The sequence below is a fragment of the Vulpes vulpes genome, chromosome 4 (assembly GCF_048418805.1).
Source record: "Vulpes vulpes isolate BD-2025 chromosome 4, VulVul3, whole genome shotgun sequence".
Classification (NCBI taxonomy): domain Eukaryota; kingdom Metazoa; phylum Chordata; class Mammalia; order Carnivora; family Canidae; genus Vulpes; species Vulpes vulpes.
Genome location: NC_132783.1, coordinates 22,856,432 through 22,879,644, shown reverse-complemented (window position 1 = coordinate 22,879,644; position 23,213 = coordinate 22,856,432). Strand labels below are relative to the sequence as shown.

The following is a 23,213-nucleotide window of genomic DNA, read 5'->3' as shown; positions in this document are numbered from 1 at the left end:
AAAGGATCTGCTTCTCAGGACACAATCTGCCTGAGCCCTACTTCTATGTTCCTCTGCTCTGGGCCATCTTCAAGGATGACTTGCTGCAGTCAGGGTCCTTGGGATGTTGTCATTACATGCTGGCTATGTGGTGGCTGTGTTTTCTTGTCATATCCCACTAACCCACCCAGAGATGATGTTTTTGGTTAAATAGGTTTAACATTTACTGAAAGGAGCCTAAACCACAATGAAGTGTGGAAACCTACTTCCTCACACACACACTCAAACATATATGTAAATATACATCTACACACAAGTCCCAGGCTTGAAAGAAATCATAGAAGCGAAAAAAACAATGAGAGGTTATGAATGCACTTATAGAGGTTATGAATGCATATATATATTATATATATATACGAAGGCACCAGTTTCCAGAGATGATTTTTAATTACTCAACATTCCCTATGAAGGAAGAGCTTTCCAAAGAAAAGGTGACCAGCAGTGAAAAGCTGAGTTCAAAGTTTCTAGTGCTCAGCTGTGAATGTTTTCCTTTGAAGATTCCTTAACATTGCTTAAATAACTGATTTTTGAAGAGTCCAGAGATGAGCCAAGGTTTCGAAGGATAAGCACATGAGGAACATTTCACCAAATAACCTTGAACACCCGGCCACTTGGCTTTTCTGGGATGTAGTGAGTGCATCACCACCTCCACTCATGTGGGTGCCAGCACTGCACCAGAAGCATCCTGGTCCTGCCACTTATGAAGCTCAGCATTTTAAAGCTTCGGTTTGCTCAACTTTAACATAAATGATGCTACCTACAACTCGTTAAACTAAATATATGATATACTACTCAGCACAAGGCATGGCTCAGGGCAGCCTTGAAAGTGCTCTGAGGGTATAGAGAAAGACAGGAGTTAAAGGTCTTCCCAAAAGATTTAAAACAAGGAAACAACCTTCATAGAAATGAGTTGGGTCTTGATGTCAGACTTTTGAATTTTTCTAAGCTTGATTTTGGGTAGTTTTTGCATTCTTTCCTATACTGTTCCTCCTCATTGATGACAATAAGCTCACCCAGAAAGAATAAACTGTGTGTCTGAATTGTGTTTAAGCATGGAGACATGAGCCAAGGGAAGGCACTTGAAGAAAAGCAAGCGGCTCACCTCTCCCTTGCTTGTTCTGGGCTGGGTGCCTGGGCTTCAGTATGAAATGGATTTGCATCTCTGTGATCTTCTGCTCCAGAAGGAGGGACTCCTGAGTTGGGGAAGGAGAGATGGAGTCCTCTGCTTCCTTTGGCAGTGCTTTAGTAGATGGAAGATGGCTCATTTGAATTCCATAGGGATGTTCATGTCCTGTATGGAAAGAAACCTGAATATTTAGGATGATGGTGATGGCTGTCATCAAACTACCTGAGTGTAAGCATCACCCTATTTGTATATGTTGGTATTCTTGTCATCAAGAAAAAATTTGTATATGTTGGTATTTTTGTCATCAAACCAAACCTGAGTGTAAGCATCACCCTATTTGTATATGTTGGTATTTTTCTGGGACTTCTAGATAAAGAAGGCTGTGCCTCCTCAGTGAGCATCATATGCACCCTTGTGGGGACACCTTACAGAAAGCGTGTGCCCAAGGGAAAGATTTTAAGAAGAGAAAACAATTTAAAGCATGTTACTTTGCTTGAAATACATATATTCATGAGTGCAATAAACAATGCTGACTTTTGCTGGGTAACTATCTGAGAATGTTGAAGGTTTTCTAGTTTGTGCCTTGACACTAACTACATCTATACATCTTAGGCAAATTACTTGACCCCGTCGAGCCTTACACTAATTCTTTGAAATGCTTGTCCACACACAAACTTATCAGAGTGAATATATTAATAAGCATTGGTGGTTAATATTCTTATTTTTTATTTTTATTTTTTGGTTAATAAATTTTTAAATATTTGGAGTATATATATATATATAGAATTGCTATCTTCACTATTCTCTCCAACAGAATGTCAGTCGAACAGATTTTTTGTTCATTTCCTTTTGTCAATTCTCCAGCCAGAGCTACTCTAGAGTAGTGGGATGGGTTGCCCTTATGCTTTATGGTTCCCTTCCACTGCTGCCCTCCCTCTATGGGGTGTCCTGCCAGGCAATGATCAGAAGGAAGGGTGTGCAGAGTGGGAAACCCAGAAGCAAACTGTAAAACGATGGTTAGAGAATAGAAAACCACACCCAGAGCTATCCAGAATTGCCTGCCAAGTGATTTGTTTTGCTCTTTTATGCTTTAAATTGTTTTTCCTCTCTAGAGAATTCTCAAAGACCCTATGAAATGATATGGATTTCATTTTTTAAGAATAGAATGAAAATTCTCATTCTGTCATTCCAGATTTATTACTGAATGTACCTAAAGGAGCTTTTGCTGTTCTTTTCATCCGTCATGAATGCAATGTTCACAAGAATCACAGGGACTTCGCTCCATTAAGGAAAAAGAAGCTTCTATGACAGCAATACAACCAAACCAAGATAACCAGGAGTTAATCCACAATTGAGAATTGAGAGTATGTTTTAAAAAATGCATTTTTGAATGCTCTAATGGATCATCATGAACGACAGGCTCTTCAGATTCCTTAGAGCTGCGTTCGTGTGTGAAGCTATTCAAAGTCTCAAAAGTTACCATCTACATCATTTTATCTAAATTAATGCACTTTATTAAAACATATATAAGTATTTAACTTTTTTTCCTTTTTACTGCTAAGCAACTATTTTTTTAGATTTTATTTATTTATTCATGAGAAACAGAGAGAGCGAAAGAGGCAGAGACACAGGCAGAGGAAGAAGCAGGCTCCATGCAGGGAGCCCAACGTGGGAGTCGATCCCAGCTCTCCAGGATCACACCCTGGGCTGAAGGCAGCGCTGAACCACTGAGCCGCCAGGGCTGCCCCTGTCCAACTTTTACAAAGATGTCAACATTAATTCAAAACAGGAAGTGGTACTGAGGGGTTTTGTTCTCAGTGATGAGCTTTGTGACTCTATAGTCTAAGACTGGGAATATATATTTTGCAGAAAGAAATTGGTTGTTTTTTAAAAAAAGGAAATTGGTTGTTTAGATTTCCAGATTATTTGAAAAAGAGTTATAGCTTCACAGGTTTATTAAAAGGATAAAAAATTTCATGTAAGAAGGAATGCTTTAAGATTTCTAGAAGAGATTATTGTCACCATTACCATCCATTACTATACTTCAAGGCCTGCTACCAATCCTGTCTTCTTTTTCTTTTTCTTTAAACCCTTCCATTACTGGAAACACTAAACAATTTTGCTAATCCAAAGATTTTTTTTTTCAGAGAACTTGTGCTAATAACTATTTTAGAAGAGGTGCAATCTGTTTATCAATAACCTTAAGAACAGTGATGGAAAAAAACCTGAGAAACAGCAAAGTGCAGGCGATTTCATCAGTGAAGATGAGAGGAGTTTAAATGTGATTATCTCATTTTCCTTATGATGCAGAGAAAACTGGGCACAGGGCAGGGGTGTTAAATACATATCTGTACCTGGATTCAGAGACATAACTGGATTTTAGAGAATTCTCACAAATAGAGGCTTCTTAGCAGTTAGGAACTAGAATTCAAAATTGACATATGAAAAATAAATGTATGGGAAAAATTCCAATCCATTTTGCTTTCATACCTAATGAGTAAATAAGTAAGTAAATAGTAAATAATCACACTTTTTCAAGACAGCTCTGTTTGTCAGGTAAAAAGAAGTAGAAACAAAAATTTACATTTCTCTCCCTCACTAAATCATAGCTGCTGAATGAAGAGATGTTATCAATGCCTGGGCAACAGTACCTGGTAATTCTTTATTAAACATGTGAGTGAATATTGCATGTGATTTTCACTTTTAAGGATTTTGAAGCTTAAGAAAGAACAACCATTACTTTGAAACTTAGAGTTACAATTTTGAACCTAATCAATCCCATCTTAGATTTTCCCTGACACTTACCAATTAGTGGAAGTTTTTCCTTGCCAGAACTCACCCACAGCTGGAAGTCGTTCTCAGAGCCCTTGGAAACAAAAAGAACTAGGTGTCAAAACATATCTTTCACAGTACTTGAAGAACACATTTCCTTAGCATATCTGTGTTTCCAAAAAGAAAGAATTGGGGCCAGGATAAATGGTATTTGGTCCATGGAGGTAGCTATAGTACTTGTTAACTAGTTCCCCTCACAGCTTCCAATAGACTGTCCCAGATTCTTGCAATTTTTGATAAAGACCGGGAAACCACAGTACAGCCAGCCCCTCACTTTGTGGGTGGCCCATGGTGTAAGAAATGAGATTTGTGTCCCTTTACTATGGAGTAAAAGTCTCATCTCAGAGTCCTCTCTTCTGCTGTCTCTAGACTCCTTGGATAGCGTTGGCCTTTGTCTCCAAATGTCCCTGCTCAGAGATGCATGTTGTCCAGAGAGCCATATACTCTGCTATGACTAATCCTGAGCAAAGTAACTTGAGAGGCATCAATAGCTCAGCAGCCCTGAGCCAAAGGAGACAAATGCCCAAGAGACATTGAGGAGATAGTGGACGGAAGTCTGCCACTGGCTTTGGGGCAGGCAAACTCCACTTTAGGGAGAGAAAGGATGAGGACTCTAGGCAGCATGTCAGATGCAGAAAATGATTACTCCCAGCACAATTATTGCCCAGTAATACTGAAAATCCCAATTGTTTGAAACAAACAATTCTAAATTATAAAGATTGCTGAACTATTTTAAAGAGTCTTCCTGGAGACTAAAGCAAAAAAACGTTTGAAATGGAATTATTGGTAATAGTTATCATGTGCCCTTGACTCCTGATTAAAAATCATGGCCTTCACCTTATGAAGGAATGTCATAGGTATGGGCACAGACACAGATACACACACACACACACACACAGCTAAATCTGCTCAAGATTGTGTTGCAAATAAGAAGTAAGAGCTAATAAGGTAGGGTAGGGTTTGGAAATGCCATGCTGGAATCCTTTAAATCAGGTATACATAAAGCCAAATAAGCCCAGTTCTTCATTAAAATAGAAATTCTTTGCCTAGTGACATTGATCGCTTTAAGTAAAGAAAATCACAAACATGAAATAAAATGAGTTAAATCATTAGTCAATCTCCCCACCTTCATCCCTCAAACCACTCACTCTCTTTTCCAGGATTTAATTCTTACTTAGGGTTTCTATATCATACAGGTTAGAAACGTATGTAAAGATGTGCTTTAGTCAGTACATATAAATTCAATTTTATTTTGGATGTATTATTAAATGTTGTTTGTACAGAAATCATTGATTTCTTCTGCCAAATTCTCGTTGCTCTGAAATTTTAAAGGCCTTTATTATACCATTGGCTCAGATAGAATTTACAAACCATCTTATGATTATGTCACATCACATTTACAGAGGATTTTGGATAAGAAGCTGTGCTTTCCAAGTGCTCCCTTTGGTTCTCTCCATCTATCACTGTCCCTCTTTTTTCCCTTATAAAACCTCATCCTCAAATATATTTCTCTTTCATAAAAAGAGATCAGCCCCAGATCCATGGTCTTATTCAGAACTTGTCTTTGTCTTGACCAGTTGCTAAAGGGTATGAGCTGCTTCATCCTCAGGATCTGCATCAAAAGGAGGTAGCTTGTAGCCATGTAGTCTTTATGTCAAAATGTACAACAGAACATGTAATTTAGGATTCATTAAACGGATTGAGTCCTTCCTTGTGTGATAACTAGGGTCAATAGGGATGGAGACGTATCAGAATTGAAAACACAGAAAGAAGAGTCCAATAGAGGAGGAAATATTTAGAAATTTAGAAACAACAATAAAAAAGAAACTTAGAAACATCTTTATTGTCTGTATTTAAAATATATACAGTAAACTGCATATTGTTATTAGCACTCTAAAATTATAGTCCAATTTTAGGCTATAACTTTGAATTTGCAGAAAATTTCAAATGGGAATATAAGAATAGCACTCATGTATAAGCTAATACTATAGCTTCGCTGCCTTCAATTTCTAAAGTTGGAAGGAAAAATATGAGTATGTTATCCACAATAATCAGCTGTCTTATGATGGGAGGTGCACAACACCTACACACACACACACACACACACACACACACACACACTCACAAAACTCAAAAGTCAAAGTTGGTTCGTAAACTAAAAATAGATAGTAGGCAACTTACGGTTATTCCCAGCATTGTTAGTAACATGTTGATAGTGTCATTTGCTGTGTCGGAATTTGTCACTGTTACAGTTACGGACTGTAAAAAATAAATAAGAAAAATTGCTACAATTTTTTTAAAATTTAAAGCATGTGACCAAATAATTGTCAAATTATTATCCATACTCCAAAAGTAAAGCTTGTTTCCAGGTAATGACAAAGTAAAGCACATGTAGAACACGAACCCTTAATTATAATTTCATTTTTTTATATAACATGAAGCTAGTAGGAAACATGTCAGTAAAACATATATTTCCCTCCAAGAATTTGTGGCATACAAAATTCAGCAGCTGAAGCAAGGAAGAGAAAAATTGAGAATTCTAAGAGGGCACATGGGGTGACCCTCAGCTCCATAAGGCTATTTCCAAAATGGTGGGAGGGGGATAGTATTAAAGGAAGGCACTAGATACTTTCCTCTCTTACTGAGTTGTGTTTGTATAGTATGGCTTAGTTCCTTTGTTTGTTTGTTTGTTTCTGGGTTTTTTTTTTTTTTTTGGCTTAGTTCCTTTGTAATTACATAGTCGGTTTCAGTAAAATCAGATAAGAAATGGCTATGAAAGACACTTTTTAAAAACTACTATTTAGTCCATATTTTCTTTGTCAGGCATCATGGTTAACTAAGACTTCCATTGTTGCAATCTCTTAAGACTGATGAATCTAGGAAATGAGACTGGAAATGTTAGAAGTTGATGTTCCATTCACAACTCTGCCAGCGAGTAGGTACTTCTAATACCTCTCTATCAGACCATACATTGAGAAACTGCTCCATACAACTAGGAAAAGTTTAAAGAAAATTTTCTGAAAGGGGTTAATAGCAATCTGAGATGGATCTATAAGACTATCTGAATTACAAACTATCTGAATTACAAAAATTACGAAAGTCATATAAGAGAATATGTAACCAGAACATTTACTATGCATACAGTTTTTATAACATGTTTAGGCAATGGGGCCTGTGTCCTTCGGGAAACAGTGCATAAAGAAGAAACAGCACAAGTGGACACCCACAGGCCTTGAAAATATTAAAAGCAAAGTTAAAAGAAACTCTTTCATAAATCACTCCTTGTCCTTTCATTGTATTTTTCTTCTTATGAATTGAATGCAATTGCTTGATATCACAGATGGTCCCAAAGTAATTCAATAATCATTCAAATAGCAATTCAAATAGTAATTTAAGGGATGTATGTATATTTTCCTGCATGTTGTAGGTTCTCCCAACAGACAAATTCCATTAGATAGAACTCTCTCTAAACAAATAACTTCAGAAAAATAAACTATTTTTTGAAATAATTCAAAAGAAAAAGAAAACTTAGGTTATGTTCATGAGTCAAAACTGTTACTTAATATATGAAGAACCAGGAAAATGAGATCAATTTTCAAGAGCTGAAGCCACACCTGAGATGATCTCGATGCTTAGACTATTAGCCAAACACAGCTATTACAATAATGCTCAATGATACAAATGAAAATATGTTCACATTAAACAAAAATAGAGGCATCATAGTATAGAAATAAGAAGTATTAATGACTTTTCCTTATTTGAGAGGAAAAATATTTAACATAGAAATTTTTATCGGAAAAATATTTTTATTTATTTATTTTTTTTGAAAAATATTTTTAAAAAATTTATTGACTAGGCTACATTGCATAATGGAGATGATGAAAAGAAGTCAGTGATTTGAAAATAGATACTAGAAATTATCCAGTGTGAAGAAGAAAAGGGGGGAAAAGATTGAAAAAAAATTACAGAGCCTGAGGGATCTCTGAACAATGTGAAAGTGTCTGATATGGAAAGAATGGAACTGTCAGGAGGAGAGAAAGAGAAATAATGAGGAAGGAAATATTTGATGAAATAATGATTAAAATTTCCCAAATTTGGTGAAGACATAAATTTACAAATTCAAGAAATTCAGAATATGTCAAATAGGACAGATTCAAAGACAACCATGCTTAGGAACTTCATAGCCACTCTGCTAAAAACCAAAAATAAAGAGAAAACTTGAAAGCAGCTAGAGAAAAAATGACAAATCACCTACTGAGGATTAATGTTTAATCACAGACTACTCATCAGAAAGCATCAAGACCAAAAGACTGGAACATCTCTAAAGGACTAAAAGGAAAAAAATTTGCAAACAAAATTCTACACCCCCAAAAATATCCTTCAAGAGTCAGTGTGAAATAAAGCCATATTCAGATAAAAGAAATTAAGTAAATCTGTTTGCAGCAGTTCTGCACAAGGAATGCTAAGAATCATCTTTCTAGGATGAAGTGAAACAGTGCAGTGGGAAACTTGGATCTTTAAGAATGGGTGAAGAACATCAGAAATGTTTATTTCACCAAAACTATACCTCAATAAAGTTGATTTTTAAAAATCTCAAGGTAATTTTCCAAGGAAAGTTCTGAATGTAAACCACTGCCACAATTGATATCAAAGGCAGAGACAAGAATGTGCTCTGCTGCTAGAGAATTCTCTCTCCTTCATGCAGTGCATCTAGCTGGCACTTAACAACAGATCAAACTATTTGCATGGCTTTTGCTTTAGCCAGGAATACCTTTTTTGTTCCACCTTCAAATGCTGTTTTGTGTGATCTAGAGCTACTTCGAACTATAACAACAACCACAAAAAATACCATTTAAAGATACCCAAAGTATCTTGTTCATCACTGTAAATGTCTTGGTTACTGTACTACAATTTCAGAAATCAAATTTTACACACAAAACTGGGCCAATTGGTTTGATTTTTTCCTCCCCACAGTATAAAGAAATTGAAATAGAAATATGCTGATCCCTTAAAAGTGTCATCCCTCTTAGTTCAATTCAATCCTGATATTCCTTGGAACAAAAGACTTTTTGAAACTCCTCTGCATTTGACATAACTACTCAATAAAACACCTGATCCTTAAGTGGATCCTGTACTAGAAAGGAGACATTATTGAGGTCAACTGACAAAATGAGAATGGGAATGGCAGAGTAAAGTATTACGCCAAGGTTAAATTCACTAAAGGTGATAACTGTAGAATATCTTTATTCTTAAGAAATGCTTAGGTTTAAGGAAAAAGGGCTATAGTATATGTATGACCCTCAAACGTATGTATACACATACATGTAATAGACACAGAGAAAGAAAATAAATGATAAAGCAAATGGAATAAAGTGTTACCAATAGGTGAATCTGGATAAAGAGTATACGGGGTGTTTTTTGTATTACTTTTATATTTACAACTTTTCTCTGAGTTTATAGTTATACTAAATAAAATATCTGGAGGGGAAAAAGGACTGTGGAGACAATCCAGACCATTCTGTATGTAAGTGGTGGCCCTTGGAAAAAATGATGGTTCCTTCTAAATCACTGTATTACAAGCCACTATAAGCAATTAGAAGGATCCAGAGAAATGTCATAGACACATAACATCCAATACTCTTTCCTTGCTTAAGCACTGTAGTATGTATTCCTCTTGCTTCATGTTACCTAGGACACAGTTTTTAGGTCTATAAAGAAGTACATGGAGAGGGGGAAAATACATTTTTCCTCATGGCACTTTTCTAAATATTCTCTCTCTCTTCCTACCTTTTGCTCTCTCCTTCCTCTCTCCCCAACTCACTGCTTCCTCCCTCTCTGTGTCTCCACCTCTATCCCATTTTTTCATTCAGTCAGAATTAGGAACTCAGAATTTAATTGTTGGTCTTAAAAATACTTACACAGGCACAGTTCTTGATGTTCTCAGTGAAGATTTTGAGGGGAATGCTTTTTGGCTGCTCCTTCTCTTTGGCTAGCATGATGTACCTAATCCAATTCGATAGTAACCCAAAAGAGAGTAGGATAAATTACCTTACTTTCAAATCAATTTATGTTGATCATATTTTCAACATACTTCGTTATTTTTAAATGCATATAAATAAGCTCAGCAAAAAAAAAAATTGGGGGTTGGAAGGAAACATGCAAAAATATTTCAGGAAAATAAGCTGTGACTAGGAAAACAATAGATCACTCTTGTCATGTGAGATTTGACCAGCAGATCCAGGCACCAAAGCTTTCCTGCCTAGACCGGAGGTCATACTAGCACCTTCAAATGTAGGAATGAGAAGTTGCTTTGAGCATTACTTGGTAGGGTAAACTGCACTTATGGAAATTTAATATATGTTTTGAGAATAATGTTAGCTATAATCATGAGGTTGGAAAGTGGGGGAAGATGAGAGTAATAACCAGAATTTCATAAAAAAAAATAAGCAATATATGGATGTAAAGGAGAGCAGGTTATTTGTAGTAATGGGCAGGGTACAATTAAATAAGAAATCATTGGAGGATAGTGTAACAATTCGTACTAAGGGGAGGGAACATAGTTTGGGGGCACTGCTTTGAAGAGATCTACATTTTTTTCATCATGGGTTAAAGACTTATAATATTACACTGACAAAATACCTTTGAAGGTAAGAACGCCATTTTTCCTTTTGTTCTGAAGAGCTGCAATTTAAAAAATGAGAAGAAAAAAATTGAGGAACGTACGATACTCCTACTAACATATTAAGATCACCACTCCAGACTAAAAATATGAGCAGCCCGTTGTTAAGGGATGTGGATGTGTAAATTGTACTCCCCTTAGAGTGGTTTTGATGGACTCCACTCTTCTGTGAGTGGTATTAAAGCAATGGGAAGTAGATCCTAAAGAGGGAGAAAAGTTGATTTCAAATCTGAAAACTTAATTGTGACTATGTGATGCAAGCTATGAGATCACGGGCACGTTGTTAACCACTCTGATATTTAGTTTCCAGAACTGGAAAGGGGTTAAATTATAGCTCAGAGTGTTCCTGCAGCTGCAAGGGCTATTCAGATATAAAGAATATTACCATTCAAATTAAATCACATTTAAGAAATTTAGCAATTTGATGGAACTGTCTTGGCTCAGAAACAAGAATATCTTTTTTGGAAAAAAACACCTGTAATAGTTTTATTTCCTTATGCATATGGCAGATTGTAATATGTTAAATTAGTTCCTAAAAACCTTATTCTTCATCACTGTGATCTTCTGAGAAAGATCAATCCCCTGATGCAAAATTACTAAAGATTAATATTTTCTCTGCTAAAATTTTCACAGCATTTAATATCCAAAGTTGCAAATGTCTTAAGGCTCATTCACACGTGGACTTATCACTTACCAGCATTCTTTTTTATTGTGGTAAATTACACATAAAAGAAAATTGACCATTAGTGACCTTTACTATATTCATCGTTCTGTGCAACGATCGTGACTGAACATGTTTATCACCCCAAAGCAAACATGTGTCTATTAAGCAGTCACTCTCCCTTCCCTCCTGTCCCTAGCTCCTGTACCACATTTTGTATATTGTTGATAAAAACTTGGTTTCTTCTTTCTTTCTTTCTTTCTTTCTTTCTTTCTTTCTTTCTTTCTTTCTTTCCTTCTTTCTTTTGGGACAACTACAACAGAGTGAGGTTCAAGGTCTCCTCTCCAAGATCCTGCCCTCTGATTCCCAGGAGGTATCTGCATGTTTAAATCACCGGAATAGATTTCTTGAGCAAGTACTATTAAAGGGTCCCATTAAATTTGAGAAATTGCTTTTACACTCCCAAGTTAATTCCCTTAACAACAGTATGTAATTATACAAATAAATTGATCATGCCATTGAATACTAGGTTGCCTGAATTGCTGTGTACAGATTATCTTAGTTGGTAACGATCTGAAACAAAATATGATTCCATTGAGGCACTAAACTCAGATTATTCATTTGATTCCATTGAGTAGAGTTTAGTTGTGTAAGACACATTCTTAGGCTGACATGAGGATGGGAATGTGGCTCTCGACCCTGGATATCCTGAGCAGACACCTCTGAGTTTACAGGGATCATGCCACACTTGCATCTCTGTTTGAAACATCCACACCCCAAGCCTCATTCCTGTTTTACGCAGTTGCACTTAACACACTGCTTTCTTCTCCTCACCCCACTCCACCAAAATCTCGCAGGTCATCATAAAGGTAAGACAACAAAATTTGAAAAACCATTGATCAAAACCGAAGGAAATTACTCCAGTAGTTCCCACTATACATTATCTACTTGTTTCCTTGTGGATATAAGCACCTTCTTACGCAGAGTACAAGGCAAAACAAGTGTCATGGGAGGTCAAGAAGTGAGTCACCAGCTTGGTAGACAATAGATTACAATGTTATCCTTTTCAAGCCATGTAGATACAGGACACCAAGGCATCGGTCTTACCTGAAGGTGGCCACGAAGTTCACCGTGGGCCAGCCCAACACAAAGGACCTCCCAGAACGGATGTTGGCATCTCCCACTGTATCCATGCAGTTGGCAATCCACATGGTGTTCAGTGGTATTTTCTTTTTTATCTTAAAGTTTTTCTTATACCTAGAAAGATCCCAAACAAGACCTCTGTTAGTTCATTTCAAAAATGTTATGGGAGCAGCTGTGCTCTTTAGAGACCAGTTCTCACTGCTCCAGGGCAAATCATGTCTCCCGCATCTCTATTACCCTCTGTGCACACACAGAAAATGGTTAGATGGGCCTTTGCAATGTGTGTGTTGAGCAAACTCTGGCTTGGAAACCTGAAAACACTTCCTCTAAAGGCAGCAAATAGCCATATTTTTGAATGGTGAGTATTGAGTAACCACTGTATATTTTAGAGCTTTGTAGGAAAACCATTAATTCATTTTCTATTGCTGGATTTGTTACTTATTACAGATAATTTTTATGGCTAATATTGCAGTTAATTATTCATTTATGACTTGCATACTTCAAAAAGTGTTTGAGGGGCTGAAGAAAGGTACCTGATACATGACTTATAAAAACAGTTATATGCTTTTTTTTTTCTTAAGAGAGACAAACCAGGGGCACCTGGGTGGCTCTGTCAGTTAAGCATCCAACTCTTGGTTTTGGCTTGGGCCACGACCTCAGGCTCTTGAGATCATGCCCCTGTGTAGGGCTCCCCATTCAATGAGTCGGATTCCTCGCTCCCTCTGCCCTGCCCCCCACTCATGTTTACTCTCTCTCTAAAATAAATAAATAAATAAATAAATAAATAGATAAATAAATAAATAAATAATCTTTTCAAGAGTGTGAGGAAGACAGATGAAATCGAAACAAAAACATAAGCTTGGATCAGAAAGATTTAAAAGTTACTTTCAACGTTAATTTACAAAATATTTTCTAGCCTTTGAAGCATAGGTTATTTTCAATTTCCCTTCTTAAAATTTTGTCCATACCATTTTCCCTTAGATTCTGGCTAAAACAAAAAAATTGTTAGCCTACAGACTGAGCCCAACTGAAAAATCATCCATCCATCCATCCATCCATCCATCCATCTGTCCATCAATCAATCCAAGATCAGTGGTCCGGAGGTCTTATATGTAAGTCATGGATACTTCCCGTTTCTCTGAGGAGTAAGAAGGGGTGAAATGGGTTTTTGATAATTTCTGCCTAATCCTCTTTGACCTCAAAGATGAAAACCACCATTGATTTATTTTGGTTGATTAATTGATTAATTTGGTTAATTCATAACTTTGACTCGCAGGTGGGCTTGAGATTTAAATAGTTACAAGTCCTATAAGGAATGCCTGGGGAACGTGGATCCTCCACTCTGGAACTCCTTACTATTCAGAAACACATGTGGAAAACACTGAACTAAACTGAGATGAAAGCCACCTCATGTGCAAAAATCCCTATGGCTCCACTGATTCATGGAACAATTAGAGCTAAACTCTTCAGTGGGATTTATAAAATAAAAAAAATCTTTTAGGAAGCCCACTTGAAGGATAATCTAGATTCAAACTTAGGACACAATGAATATAAATATGATGGATACCAACATCTTTCCACATTTTTTTTATTTCAACATTACACCCAAGTGCCTGTATCTCTGTGCTTGGAGATTTTTATGGAACATAGTCAATTAACAGATAAAATCATTTTTCTAGATAGTAATTCCAAAGGCATTGTCACGTCAAAAATATATGGCCAAGGGGAATGATAGACAGGTATCTGCTTGTTCTTACACATTTTTTTCTTCCTAATATAGGTATCTGTGTATATACAGACCCCTAAGATCCTGTGTGGAAACTTCCAAATACATTGACCTGGAAAAATCCATCCAATAACTTTAGTTCAATAAGGCACCAGGATTAGTTGAACCAAGGAATTTTCCTAGAGCCCAGTGTGTGGTTTCTACTCTCCTACAACGTTTTGAACACTTATCATATGCCAAGCTCTGTTCTAAATATTTTATAAATATAAATATAAAAAATTTAATCCTCAAGCAACTACACTAGATGGTCTCTATTAGCTCCATTTTACAAATAAGGAAACTCACAGAAAGTTTAAATAAATTGTCAAATGCAGGAGACAGGGTTTGAACCCAGACAGCCTAACTCCTAAGCCCATGTTTGTAACCACTTGACCGTGAAGTAACCTTTTCATCTTTCCTACCCTCATCCTCATTTCTGTCCCCAGAGCCATCAGGTTTTCTCGTGGGATTTACACTGGGAGTGAGAGGATAAATCTCAAGGCATTATATCAATAAAACCAGTTGCTAGCTTGGAAATATTTACAACGTGTACAACTAAGCTTTATACTTCAATAGATTCTTCTAAGGTCTTACTGTGTTTCTTTACTCTCAATCACTGACCCAATTGGATTATCTCAGCAGAAATTAGAAAGTGTTAATCTACTGTAAACTGACTCAAGAAGAAGAGGAGGAGAACTGCAGTTTTTATTTCTAAAAATAGTCATTTATTATAGTTGTATTAACATGATGTCCTTCTTGCTTTCCACTACCTTAATCTTTATGCCAGAAGGTAAGCCCCAGTGAACTGTGGAGTTTTGCAGTATTCTAGGGAGATTTCCTCTGTTCTAAGATAGAGGCATTCTCTTACAAATGTTGGGAGAAGGGGTCATAGTCTATTCTGTAACTATTCGTCATTTCACCGACAGTGAGTTAATAGTCATCTTCATCTTTTGACCAAATTAAATTCATTTTTTATTTCATTTCTACATTCCTTAATAACTAATGATGAGGAATGTGATGTATAAAAAGGGTGTGATCTAAGTTCAGTCCCTTTTTCTAAATTATTCACGGGTCTCTACTAGTACAAATATCTTAATATTTTATCAAATAGATACTATTCTCTCTTTCTTAAAGATTTCATTTATTTATTCATGAGAGACACACACAGAGAGAGAAGGCAAAGACATAGGCAGTGGGAAAAGCAGGCTCCCTCTGGGGAGCCTGGTGGGGGACTTGATCCCAGGACCCCGGGATCATGACCTAAGCCAAAGGCAGACACTCAACCACTGAGTCACCCAAGGGCCCCAAGTAGATACTGTTCTTAAAAATAAAATAATTTTTATTTCAATTTTTAAAGTACTTTAAAGTACTTTAATTTTTAAAGTAATTTTTATTTGAAAAATAACTTATTTAGCATTCTAATGAATATCAAAAGTGATAAGGAAGGTTCCATTTGACTTCAATTCTTGCAAACACAACTTTCTAGTGTATGAAAGAAGTGACAAAAATCCCCAAACAATTTTCACTATTATTAACATCTTGTACAACTAGAGAAATAGAATTTCTTTGTGAAGAAACAAACATTTAATTCCCCTCATTGTTACACACAAGCCAAAATTCACTAATTCTGACCGAAAAATTGGTAGAAATTAATCAACTATTTATTCAACTTCTGTTAAATTCTGTAGTGTCAACCTAAAGATGAGAGAGTCTCCAGCTGAAGCCTGAGGGTGAGCTGAGGTAAAATGGAACCTGGGTCACCCTACCCCCTTTTTATTGCTAATTGGAAAAATTAGGCACTAAACTCAGATTATTCATTTGAATAGATTGATTGAGGGTATTGATTTCTCCATGTAAGACCAAGGCATGACAGGGATTAAATATGTTGGTTATTTCAGGGGCTATTTCTTTTTAGTTTTTCCTTCTAGAAAAAAAGGTAAATGTTTTCATATTAACAGTGATCATAAATATACCCAAATATTTACTATGGGAATGATCTCATAGTAGTTTTCTAAAGATTGTGGCAGGCATTAAGTGCTGCCTGCTACTGCTATGGATGAAATGGTGTCTCCCTCCCACTGCTTTCCTGCCTTCTTACCATAAAGCCCTCTCTGCCAATATCATCATGTTTGGAGATAGAGCTTTTGAAGGTAATTAAGTTTAAATGGGATCATCAAGGTAAGGTCCTAATCCAGTAAGATGGATGGTCTTGTGAGAAGTGGGAGAGATCTGTATGTGTGTACATACATGCATTGAGGTAATGCCTTGGGGCACACAGTGAGAAGGCAGCCACGTGCAAGCAGAAAAAGAGCTCTCACCAGAACCTGACCATGATGATATCTCGAACTCGGAATTCTAAAATCTGTGTTCTCTCTATATCAAAGACCTTGGCTTAAATATGAAACTCAAATGCCTGTGATCACTTACATTTTCTAATATTACCAATGTATAATATAAAGTATATAAGATAAACTTTTGGGAACCGAGTCCCTTTCAAAGAACATTAACAAATAAATTGATAAAGATTTTGTCATATAAAAACCCTTGAGTAGACATAAGGACATATCTCAAAAGCAATATGTGAAAGATGAAAAATGTTCAACTTGTTTTGTCTTAATGAACTATTCGAAATAAAAATTCAGCCCTTCAATAGAGGCAACTCTCTAGTGGAAAAACAACACTATCTTTATATAAAAATCTTTTTAGCAGAATATCGTAGGCTCTGTAAAACCCGCTGAGAGGTAGGCAGCACCCAGGAGAAGAAATAGCTCTGGTACGAAAAGGAAAGTCTTCTCCTCTCCCTAAAGGCTATAATACTTACAAAGATGAAAAAAAAAAAAAGAACATATTCCCCTTACAAATTGAATATGAGTGGTCTGCAAGGTCCTAACAACCAGGAAATGAGTTTGCTATTTGTTAGCATGTCTCTTGGGCTAAGGATGGAAGGGTACAACATGGTATGTGAGGAAGAACATGGCCTTGTGATGAAGGCAGGCCTGGGTAGGAATCTCTTGCATGGTTTCCCTATGTATGACTGGACCATTTCTGAGACTTCCTCTGTCCCCATTTTCATCTCTGCCCCCTGTTGATGATAAAAAATATGGGCCTTGGAGTGCTGTGAGAAAAATTTTCTTTATGCATGAGAGATACACAGAGAAAGGCAGAGACATAGGCAGAGGGTGAAGCAGGCTCCCTGTGGGGAACCTGATGTGGGACACGATCCCAGGACCCAGGGATCACGACCTGAGCCAAAGGCAGATGCTCAATCACTGAGAAACCCAGGTGGGTGAGGCATCTGTGATGTTCCTAGTGTGGTTCCCAGCATGCATCCCGCATATTTTGGTCTCCCATACTCACTTTGGTTAAATAAAGAGAATGGTAACTAGTCTGCATTTTTAAAATAATGACATGGGCCTCTATCAAAAGGAAGAGAGTCTTTCATATGGACCTCATGCCAAGGCCTGGACATCCTTTTTCTCTTTGGCCTCCTTATGACATCACCACCCTCGAAGTTACATCTATGGGCAATTTCCCTAGTCTCAAATATATTTTACTACTATCTTTGCCTCTGATTTTTTGATAGCTATATTTCCTTCATTTTTCAATTCGCTAAGCGTTCTGATCTATTTGTTACCAAGCAGACTGGAGTTAGTTGTTCACTCAATGTAAAGGAAGGGTTGCTTTCAATAGTGAAAGAATCTAGGTGTTCATGGAATGTTGTATGAAATTCAGGAAAAAAGAGAGAATAGAAATGGTAGCACCACATAGTGAATAAAAGCCTGTGCTTTGAAATAAATAGACCTGATTTCAAATGTAGACTCTGTCCATTACTAATATGGTAACCTGGGCAGATCCATTAGACCTCTGAGCATCAAGGTTCTCCAATATAAAAATACTCCCATCTCACAGGGTCGTTGTAAGGTTGGACAAAATTAGGTACATAAAGTTTTTTAGCATAGTATCTGACATGTAGTAAGCCCCTGATAAATTACTATTAATGTAACTCAGATGAGTATAGCATTTTGCCAAATTATTACTAGCATGTCTTACCTATGACATGGCATAACTGGGATCTAGGGTGAAAGCAGTAAAAAAAAGAGGGAGTTAGTTTTTTCGCAAGACCATAGCTTCTTGATATTTTGTTTGTGGGAGTGTTCTTTGTCTTCCATGTTTTGTGAATAATGCAAACAGAGATGGAGTAAGTAAACAGGTGACCTTCCATGAACTGCTCCCAGACGTTTATTGAGCAATCATCATGTTCTAGACTGGATATTCGATGCATTTGTGTTCAGGGTTGAGAGGAAAGTGCACACAGTCGATTCTTTCTCCTAGATTCCATCTATCTGCTCCATCTTTTTTTTTTTAAAGATTTATGTATTTATTCATGAGAAACACAGAGAGGAGAGAGAGAAGTAGAGACACAGGCAGAGAGAGAAGCAGGCTCCCTGCAGAGAGCCTGATGTGGGACTCAATCCTGGGTCTCCAGGATCACGCCCTGAGCTAAAGGCAAAGATAAACCCCTGAGCCACCCGGGTTAACCTGCTCCATCTTTCCTTTTTACTAAACTGCTAAGATAGAGCCCTGATACCATCCATCAGGACTATGGCCTCCCCTAACTACTCTCCCTGCTTCCACTCTTGCTTACCCATCCATCTATTATCTAGCAACAGTCAGAAAAATTTGCTAGAAATATAAATCAGATTTGGTCAGTCCCCTAGTTAAAAATCCTTTGGCAAAATATTTCCACTTTTTTACCATGGCCTGTGAAGACCCTGTGTGACTAGACCCCTGAGCATAGTATCATATCTGATAGCATGGCCTATGCTCTGGGCTCTAGTCAAATCAGGCTTCCCTGAGCCCCTCTCTCTGAGGGGTCAGATTGTACCCACGTAGGCCTGCAAGTCCCTCAGCCTCGACGGCTCAGGCACATTGTCTGGGAATGTGGCTGCTTCTCTTCTCATAGATTTGGTTTTAATGCTCCACCTCAGAGAAGCCCTCCTAGACTATTCCTCTCTAACACGTTCCCACCCTCTCCGCACAGCCCCCTATCCACCTTCTATCAGCAGCACTAATCATTATCATTCCCCCTCTTATTTTGCCATTTGTAAGTCCCAGGCAGGAGAGACATTGGCCTGTCACATTGGCAATTGTATTTGCTGCAGGGACATGACACAAAACAAGACCTCCAGAAGTACTCATGGAATGAAGGATTCAAGCATTGGCAAACACAAAAGGGAAAAAATGTAATGTTTTCGTATAGTAAGGGTTAATGGGAATGCAATTTTTTGGAGAATCACAAGAGCACCAAACATGGTACACCTACTTGGTATTAGACATCAGTAATAAATCGCTGTACAAGAAAAGCTGCCACTTCTTCCTCCTCCAGCCTTTCTTGAGCTCAACGGGACCATGGATGAGCAGGGTACGAGTGGCACCCTCAGATGATGTAGTGCTTTCGCTGTGGGTGTCCACCTCCACAGACGAGCTCTTCCTACAACACATCAAACACAGAGCAGCTAGTTACTGGTCAAATACACAATATCGTTTAATGCCAAGTTTCAAGGTTCACACAACACTAAAATGTAGTCTCAACCCCCAAAGCAGAGCTCCAGAGCTCAGAATCAGGGATTCCTGAGTTACCGAAAGCTATAGAAAGTGGTGAGGTCACTTGGGAAACTGATGCAGAGGGAGGACAGTTTCAAGGACAAAGCCCTTGGGCCTGCCAATACTTAGAGGTGTGGTGGAGAAAGAAGCAAAGCTCATTGTGAGCCATTAGGTAGGCAAAAGCCAAGAAGCCAAAGGTAGAGCACATTACAAGAAGGTGAATGAACAACAACAATAAACAGGACAACTTGTGGCCTAATATAAAATAAAACAACGTGTGAAGAATCAATTACAAATTGCTTTTATGTTAAGATAAAATGAAGATAACTGAAGATCCTGGAAGTTGACCCCCATCTTATCTAATTCAATATTCAAAATTGGGGTAAAAATTCTCAAAGATCAGCAAAAATATTGGAAACCTCAGAAAGTTTCTGAACACAAGAGTTTAGCTATTCCTTGGCTGAGCTCTGACAGGAATTCCTGGTCAAAATAGGTACTAAAACAACACAATTGAACAGAATGTAAAAATTCTTTCATAACTAGGACAGGTATTTTCATAGACCCACTGAAAATTCTGTCTCATGGAGAGAGAGAGTTGGCTCTCTCGTGGAGCCAAGAAAGTGTCTCCGCCTCCCCCAAGGATGTATAAAGCCTGCTCCCTTCTGCTCAGCAGCACTGAATCTTAAGAACAGGAGCAGCTTTTCAGGAAGCTGGTGCTGAAGTGACTACTTAGTTTCTATGTATTAGAGGAAACAAAAGAAAACAACAGTTCCTGTTATTGCCGGTCTGTTTGGATGATCAGAAATAGTGTATCAGAAGACTACCTCATGCGCTGAAGCCTTGAATGACCACCTGTAAGCTCAGCATGCTTTCTGATTGACGGGAACATCCTTTTCTCTTCAATTCGTGGGACGGGAAATCAAGGGAGTCTACAGCACTTGGCAGAGTACTGTCAACTGCTTGAAGCCTCAAGATTCCGCAGCGGTCCGCGGTCACTGCCATTATGATGTCACAGATTCAAAGCTCATGCTGTAACTGCCAAACTGACATACTGGTTTCCTTTTCTTGGCCTCCAAGTTTTGATTTTTTAAAAGTAATCATTTTATTTTGAGATAACTGTACATTCGTTTGCAGCTATAAGAAATAACACAGGGAGATGACATCAGTTTTTTTTACAGATGGAGTCTTCCAGAGACACTTCCATCACCACAAGGGTCCTTCCTATTCCCCATTTACAACCACACAAATTTCTTTCCCCCTCCACCACCTCCTTAATCCCGGGCAATCACAAAATCTGTTCTCCATGTGTAAAAGGTTGCCATGTCAAGAATGTTATACAGATGGGATCACATAGTTTATGACATTTGGGGATTTGCTTTTTCCCATTTGGTGTAACTGGAGATTCATCTAGATGGCTGCAAGGATTCACAGTTCATTTCTTGGTGTCCCTTAGTAGTACATTATGATATGGATGTATCACAGTTTGTGTAACTACCTGTTGAAGGAGTTCGAAGTGTCTGCAGGTTTTGGCTGTCACTAATAAAGCTACTATAAACATCTGTGTACAGGTTTTTGTGTCAGTGTGAAGTCTTCACTTCTCTGGGCTAAATGCCCAGGACGGGAAGAGCCAGGTCATATGCTAGCTATTTTGTTGTTGTTGTTGTTGTTGTTTTTATAGTTTTTTCTTAGGAACTGTCCAACTGGTTTCCAGAATGGCTGTGCCATTTCACATTCTCCCCAGTACTGTATGAGTCGTTCAGTTTCCCCCCATCCACACGAGCATTTGGTGTTGTCATTTTTTATTTTAGCTATTCTGATAGCTGTGTAGTGTGATATCTCACTGTGGATTTCACTTGCATTTCCCAAATGGTTAGTGATACTAACCATTGATTTGCCACCTGGACATCTCCTTCAGTGTCCAAGCACCTACAGGAGCCTGTTAAAAACATGTTACATGAAGACAGTGTTCCCTTTCCACTAGGAAACTGATGATTTTACAGATGATGAGGCTCCTGCGCATACAGGTTGGGCTCTGAATCCAAGCAGCCGTGACGTAACATGAAGGATTCAAATCCAGCTGACTCAGGAGGTCACGCAGCTTCCTGTGAGGACCCCCCACCCCCACTCTTCCCACATGGACAGTGTCTTTCTTTGACAACTGTGGAGGACTGAAATTTGATCCTACAGACAAAGTTTGTGGTTTCTCTTACAGGCTCCTGTAACAGGCATGTGAAAACCTATCTTTTATGCCCCACTAGACTCTAGGGACCTCAAGGAAGGAGTCTATGTCTGATTTATCATTAAATTCTCACAAACATTGACGCATCAGAGGAATCAAAAAATTCTGTATTGAACAAGTGAATGAAATAGTTTTCTGGCAGGGATGGACAGGGGAAAAGGCATGACATAAAATAGTCTTTGTCTTATTTACTTTATTCATTCAACGGATAGTGTTTGAACCTGTACTAGGAGAAAGGCACTTGATAGGTCTGGGCAACAGGGAGCCAGGCCCAAGTCTCACAAAACCAGGATTTAAGTGAGGAGGGGGGAAGACAGATATTAAACAGAGAATGCCATCAAGAACTGCCTAACACAGCCTCTGGAAAGTACTGCAGAGGAAAATTAAAGAGTGAGATGAGAAATTTAGAGAGGGACTTGACACCTGATTTCAATTATGGAGAGGAAGACTTCTTTGACGAGCTCATTTGAAATGACCTTTAAAGAATGACTTGGGACTACACAGAAGAGAGAAAGAGGAAGAAAGGGGCAAGGGAGGGAAGATACATTTGTCAGTTGAAGGGACAGAATGTGACTAACTGATGTTTCAGAAACATGGAAGACTTTGCTGGATTGGAGACACAGGCAGAAGGTACAGGAGAGTGAAATCGGCCTGTAAATTAGGTAGAGGTGAGAGCACAAGTCCTGGTAGTCCTTTTAGACTTTATTAAGGCTTCTCATCTTAAAACCAAACTAACACAGAAGTGGCATGTAGATAGTGGCCTCCAGGCTTCAAACCACTTTTATTAAATTTTTATTATTTATTTTTTTAAATAAGTTGATTTTTTATTGGTGTTCAATTTACCAACATACAGAATAACTATTTTATGTATTTGAGAGAGAGAGAGAGAGAAAGAGACAGTGCATGGGCACAAGAGGGGGAGCAGAGAAAGAAAGAGAGAGAGAGAGAGAGAGAGAGAGAAGCACAAATGGTGCTGAGTATGGAGTCTGACCTGGGGCTCTCTCTCATGATCCTGAGATCATAACCCTGAGCGGAAATCAAGAGTCAGAAACTTAACCAAGTAAGCCACCAGGCGCCCCTTCTCACCACTTTTAAAGGACAAGTGCTAGTCTGGCCATGCTTGAC

At 37.9% G+C, this 23,213-nt stretch overlaps 1 protein-coding gene across 1 annotated transcript in view; it reads right to left on the bottom strand.

Moving 5' to 3' along the window:
- The window catches only part of LOC140598719 (rho GTPase-activating protein 20-like), a 28,863-nt gene extending 7,910 nt beyond the window's left edge, over window positions 1–20,953 (bottom strand). Inside the window, exons 1-8 of the mRNA XM_072757245.1 lie at window positions 20,674–20,953; window positions 19,569–19,736; window positions 12,445–12,594; window positions 10,637–10,678; window positions 9,916–10,000; window positions 6,179–6,256; window positions 3,971–4,031; window positions 1,142–1,330 (exon numbers count right to left, since the gene is read on the bottom strand). Coding sequence (XP_072613346.1) covers window positions 1,142–1,330; window positions 3,971–4,031; window positions 6,179–6,256; window positions 9,916–10,000; window positions 10,637–10,678; window positions 12,445–12,594; window positions 19,569–19,736; window positions 20,674–20,738 — 838 coding nt within the window. The 5' untranslated portion in view covers window positions 20,739–20,953. The remainder of the gene's footprint in view (window positions 1–1,141; window positions 1,331–3,970; window positions 4,032–6,178; window positions 6,257–9,915; window positions 10,001–10,636; window positions 10,679–12,444; window positions 12,595–19,568; window positions 19,737–20,673) is intronic.
- Between the last annotated feature and the right edge of the window lie 2,260 nt (window positions 20,954–23,213).